Raw genomic sequence first — 6,064 nt, forward strand, 5'->3', positions numbered from 1 at the left:
GCTCATCATGTCAAATCTTAAACCCTCTTGACTGCAGAAAATGTTCTATTTAAATGTTTAAAAACGTATCCAACGTTAAAAAATAATAATAATAACTATTGAATTAATTAAGGTCTTTTGTTTTAATGTTTTTTTTTTGCTCTTAAGGCTGATTACTCATTTGCAAAGACACATTTCTGTGCACTCGCCTGCTCCCTTTCCCGGACAGGCCTGTGCATTGACATAAATTACAGTAAATCTTTTACAGCAGAGCAGATTTTACTGTATGACTCTTGACTACATCAGGTTGCTGCAGTTTCCCGAAACTACAGCGCCACCTGGTGGAGACCAGAGAGAAAAACAGCACAAAGGAAAGGAACCAGTGTAGAGAGTGAATATGAAAGGATGGACGGATGGATGGATGGATCAGAACCATTAATGCACGTTTCCAGCTTCAGTACTTGTTTTATTTATTTATAAATTAAAAAAAACCATAAACTATTATATCTGTAAAAATCAGACGGATGTTTCACAGTGTTGATAACAGCCACTTTTGTGGAGTAAATACAAATAAATGCTCACATTCAGTACAGCAACACAACAACAGAATCCGACTGCTTCAAGGTTTCTGTGGCACTTTTCTACTTGGCTTGTTAAAGAGAGAGAGAGAGAGAGAGAGAGAGAGAGAGACACACGAGAACTGTACTTTATAATACACATTTACACGGCACACTGTCCACGTGGCAGACGGACCTAATAGATCTGGTACATTCAAACACAGAGAGAAGTTACTGAGTGCAGAATAAAAGGAAACACAGAGTCAAAGGATGGAAACGCTCAGGTTCGGCTCATCTAGCTTCAGCCGCAACGAGACACAAAAAAGTGCAAAAACAAGCTTCAGTGAGAAAGAAGGGCTCCATTTTTTCCCACTGATATTTGTATGTCATTATCAAGAAACTTCAGCTGTGTAACTCAAAACTTTGAGACCCAGACAACCCACATTTCATGATTTCTGATCGTGTGGAGGGTTTTTTTTCTCGAACAGGCTTTATTATAGGGCAGCTGCTTTAAACCAAAAAGTAATGTTCAAAAAAACATCTCCTCAGAGAGCTGCAACAAGGTGACTACAAAGAGTTTGTAGGGTTTGTAAAATACAGTCAATTCTGCTTGGACTTGACTGTATCTAGAAGATTATTTTGTGTGTTAAAACCATTTTCTTTGAATCTGTTTTATTAATTAGAAGGAACAAATATCAGCTTGACATCACTGCCATGTACATTTAGGAGACATCATGTTGTGAGGAATTCTGGGAAGCCAATTATTGAACGTTTGCTCGAAATAAAAAAGTGCTCTGCAATATGACACGTTTCGTATTTGTTGCACAACCATGAAATCTGTTGTACAAAGTCCAGAGCAGAGCAATCTGGACCAATGCAAAGTTGCATCTGAGCACATTGTTACGTGTTTCTTTTTAAATGCAGTTTTCAGTTTTAGAAATAAACCTGGACACGTCAGAAGTGGCTCAAACGAAGACAAACGTGCGGATGCAAAGTGCAAGACTGCAGGAAACAAAACACGACTTCCTCAGAGACACTCCTGTAGAAGGGCAAAGTAAAAGTGCTCTCACCAATGACGCGGAATTTGGCATTTAAAAAAAATATGAAATGCTACTTACCGTAATGTATGTGATGGAGGCTGAAATGTCACTGATGGATGTAACAAGACTTTACACAAATGACCTTTAAATATGCATGAAAATATTAAACAACCTGTGTACAAAACAACCTCCATCCCTCCAATCCTTCAACTGAATGAACAGAAATATTCCATTGAAACTGCTCAAAATATGAAACCATCGAAAAATCTGAAAACGGAAGACTAAAATTCTGTTGAATTTAAAACGCACTGAAAAAGTCAAATTGTTTACGCAACAAAGTCATAGGTATAAAAATGACAAAAAAGCTAGAAAACTATTTGAAAAGAGGAGCGCAGCGATATTCTGCATGAGAAACCTCTTCTGGAATGTTTTCTTCGTTGTGTAAAGTGGCGGGATAAGGATACGGTCGGCGTTTTGGGATATGTTGTTGTGTTTACAGCTACATTTCTGGCATTTGTCTTTTTAAATTTCCTCCCGCTCGGCCTCAATCTGACTGGCCGTTCTGGCAGCCCTTTAAATACAGTTCGTCCTGCGACAGATGTCCGTCAAAGTCCATGTAGAGGCTGCTGGTGCTGCTCCCGCTGCTGCCGAGGAACGTGCCGACCGCCCGGCCCTGGCGAGCGTGACCCACGGCGTCGCTGAACACCTTGTTGATCTGCTCCTCCGACGGCATCCACCAGTCTGGGTTTGAGGCACAGTGCATCCGGATGAACTCTGACAGGGAGATTTCAAATGAAAGATGACAAAAGAAAACATATTTATCTTTAATTATTGGAAATAAAAGATGGTTTTGAAGTCAAACTCAAGTCATGTGAACACAAATGGGATGTGAATCAGATCTAAGACCACAAGATCTGAAGATAATCAATGCTCAAAAACATCTGATCTGTGCCAGATGTGAACCGAAAAAACATCCTATTCCGCCCACATGTTTTTATCATGCTAACGGTTTCACCAAGTTAATGATCCTTATAAATAAAGAGCACTGACTTGTGGAATCTGAAACATGGGCCGAAGAAGAGGAGCATTCAGGTAATTTCAAATAATCATCCAAACATTTGGTAACATTTTTTTGCGGATCGCAAATCCTCCTCCATCAACGGGCGTCGTCGTCGTACCTCTGAGGCAGCTGACTTTGACGGGGTTGAGCGGTCGTCTCTCCAGGCCCGGCTCCCCTGAGTGGACTGACCGCTTCCTTTTGCCCAAACCACAGGAGAACTTCAGCTCGTCCGTGGTGAAGACGTAGCGTATCAGGTAGCGCAGCAGCCGTCGGCCATCTTTCTTGGAGGAGTTGACGGCTTCGTCCCACTGCTTGTTGGTGATGAAAAGCGGGTAGTTCTCCAGGAGCTGTTTACTGCCCTGCAGGGACGACAGGGTAAAGGTCAAGGCCATGTTGTTGTTTTTTAACCTGCTAATTTGAATTCCTAATGCAGCTTCACAGACCTATTTACTTTTATTGCAGATCTGACTGCAGTTTCTAAAGTTGAATCACCTCTGACCTTTAATCTCTTCATCGTTGCATAGTTTTACTAATATAATGTGTGACTGTCCTTTTAGGATGTGCTGCACATCCTCTAGTGGCATTTCCCCCCATGTGCCACCACTTTCTGTTGGTTTCACAGACAAACACGACACAAAAATACACGAAAAACTTTCATGTTCTTCAAAAACTGTATGCATGACAATGGTCTTAAATGAAAACACCCACCTCAAAGACTGTTTGCTGTTCTTCTTCCTGTACAGACAGTTTTAGTTTAAGTTCACATTTTCACACAACAATGAGCACAGATTAATACATATTCTAATGCAGGATCTTTTTCGATATTTTTACACCCATTTGACATCAGGCTAATAATAACGCATGCTTCAAAGAGCTGTGAATGATGCGAGGGAATCTGTTTCCTCACCTCGGTGAACTGCTCCTCTGGCATCGGCTGAACCAGCTGGTTGTGAAACTCCAGAACAGTCTTGAAGTAGTCCAGAGCATTTTGACAGGGAACTGTATTTTTAAAAAAAATCACACACACACACACACAAGCTAATGTGACCAGTGTGTAATAAAAACACACTATCAATATTCCCTGCAGGCAACGAGACGACCCATCTGGTGTATAATTAAAGAATAATAATCATGCGTTATTTTCTTCCCTCGGTAAAAACTCGTTTTGAGTGTAATGTCTGGTAATTTTGAGATCGATTTGAGATACTGCACTGGATGAGTGTTTAACCCGCAGTTACACAATGAGCAGCTTAATGCAAATTAAGTCAGCGTGACACTGGGGAGCAGAGAAGTTCGAAAAATAAAATAGGTGCTATTAAGACTTTCGCTCTGAGCTCCGCTATTCGTTTAATAACATGTGGCTCTGTGAAAAACTGAAAACACTGTTGAAGTGTGTGTCATTGAAATGATCCTGGACGAACTGATCCTGTGTCGGATTCCGGCCATTCCTCATGTTTCTCCATCGGCTCACATGTTCTTTCACTAGCGTGAACATGGACTAGTTTATTTTCAGTCGCCCTGCTGCTGTTAATCACAGGATCAAATCTGAGATTGTAAACTGTCCAAACAAATCTACTATTAATTCCTGTTTGAGGAACGTCTGGGAATCCTTTTATGAGTAATATGTGCATAACATTGTATCTCTAGCTCTATTATTTAAATAAATATCTTTGGCAATGTTTCTTTGTTATGTTTTTTAGGCCATTTTTATCTTGACCTTGACGTGACCTTTGACGATCAACTCCAAAAGTTCATCATCTGGAGACAAGATAAGAATCCAACCAAGTTTTGGGGAAATCTGTCCGTGCGTTGTCGAGTTAATCTGTTCACATACACACTCACACAGACAGCAGTGAAAACAATACGTTCAGCGGATAATTAGGCAAGGAATTCATTTTTGAACACATCAATAATATAATATACTCATTACTTGCAACCCCAGAGAGTTGAAACAATGAAATTGGATAATTCCATTCATGGAATCGGGGCTCACTGAATATTTTAATCAGTGTGAAAATGAATCGTGTGCTGTGATCTTTCACCAGTCACCAGTCACCTATGGGGAGCAACGTGTTGGAAAGTGCACTCTACCGCCAAAACACAAAGTGAGGGAATAATTGTGGATGAATAGTGTTCCTCCCTCAAGTACAGCTCAGAGACTTCAAGACTCTGTGGCGGAACGCTGAACACGGAACTTCCTGTTTGATTTATCGCCCATCTGCATCGGCAGCAACGTTCAGAATCAGAACCGTGTGAGTGAGTCGCTACTCCACCTGGGACGTTCTCCAGCTTGTTGCGGAGCTCCTCGTTCTCCTGTTGCAGGGACAGAACCTCCTGCTCCAGCTCCAGGCAGCGTGGGCAGCAGCTCTCCTCCTCCTCGTCCTCCTCGGGCAGCGTGGACGACGGGTGGCCGTACGAGTCGGAGGGAGTCGGCGAGCCCCAGCCCCCCAGGGCGTGTCTCGCAGGAGACGCCCCCGAGCCGGGCTCCGCCGACGGACACTGCTCCTCCTCCAGACCTGCAGCCGGATGTTGCTGCTGCTGCTGCTGCTGCTGCTGCTGCTGCTGCTGAGGCCCCGAGAGGAGATAGTTCTGCAGGGAGTCCGTGAAGATGCGGAGAACGGCAGAGGTCTGTTGTTGGTTCAAATGGCTTTGTTCCGCCTCCCCCTCGGGGTCCGTGGTGGACGAGCTCTCTTCAGCTCTGGACCTCCCCAGCGAGGAGCAGTGAGGCCCCTGAGCGTCCTCCAGCTTGATGTTAGAGGCGAGGGAGGACGAGGACTCCAGGAGACGGCCGTTGTTGAGGAGGCTGAGGACTCGGCTGCACTGCTGAGCAAAGGCATCCAAGATGAGACGGTTTTCTGCGGCGAAGAAAGGAGGAGAGCACTCCGCGTCAGAGATGGTGACAGTGAGCCACAGTGGCATTTCATCTGCACGTCAGTTATATCATCACAGGAGTCAGAATGATAAAACATCTGAGGATCACATCACTTTGGAAGCAGCAGTTGACAAAATACTCACCGCCGAGTCGCCGCTCTGCAGCTTTTAACTGAATTACGCGGATCGCCGTCGGCGGCTCGAGATCGCTCAGTTGCCATAAGCAGCGACGCACAGAACAGTGACTCACTCGTATTGTTTCCTCACTGTGACATGAATAATGTCCTCATCTAAAGTCTCGTGGCAATTAGGCAAATGTCTATCTGCTAATGAGGCTCGTGATACGGTCAAATCTGAGGGGCGGAAGACAAAGCAGAGTCGTGCTACAGAAATATGTATCCAGATATTGGACAGCTTTTAAAAAAAATCTTTGCTTTTATTGTGAATCATTGAATAATCTGACCTCTCTGGGGTTCGAAAAAATAGTTAAATTAAAAAACAACGGAGAAGAGATACACACCCTGGACGTGCACTGTACATACACCAGTCAGGCGATG

General features: G+C 43.6%; 1 protein-coding gene across 1 annotated transcript in view; it reads right to left on the minus strand.

The window, feature by feature from the left end:
• Nucleotides 1-424: 424 nt before the first annotated feature.
• LOC118320071 (BEN domain-containing protein 4) overlaps nt 425-6,064 on the minus strand; it is a 10,358-nt gene continuing 4,718 nt past the window's right edge. The window contains exons 2-6 of the mRNA XM_035650857.2: nt 4,910-5,491; nt 3,544-3,635; nt 3,345-3,371; nt 2,755-2,995; nt 425-2,350 (exon numbers count right to left, since the gene is read on the minus strand). Of these exons, the coding sequence (XP_035506750.2) occupies nt 2,121-2,350; nt 2,755-2,995; nt 3,345-3,371; nt 3,544-3,635; nt 4,910-5,491 (1,172 nt within the window). The 3' untranslated portion in view covers nt 425-2,120. The remainder of the gene's footprint in view (nt 2,351-2,754; nt 2,996-3,344; nt 3,372-3,543; nt 3,636-4,909; nt 5,492-6,064) is intronic.

Source organism: Scophthalmus maximus, chromosome 9 (genome assembly GCF_022379125.1).
Source record: "Scophthalmus maximus strain ysfricsl-2021 chromosome 9, ASM2237912v1, whole genome shotgun sequence".
NCBI lineage: Eukaryota > Metazoa > Chordata > Actinopteri > Pleuronectiformes > Scophthalmidae > Scophthalmus > Scophthalmus maximus.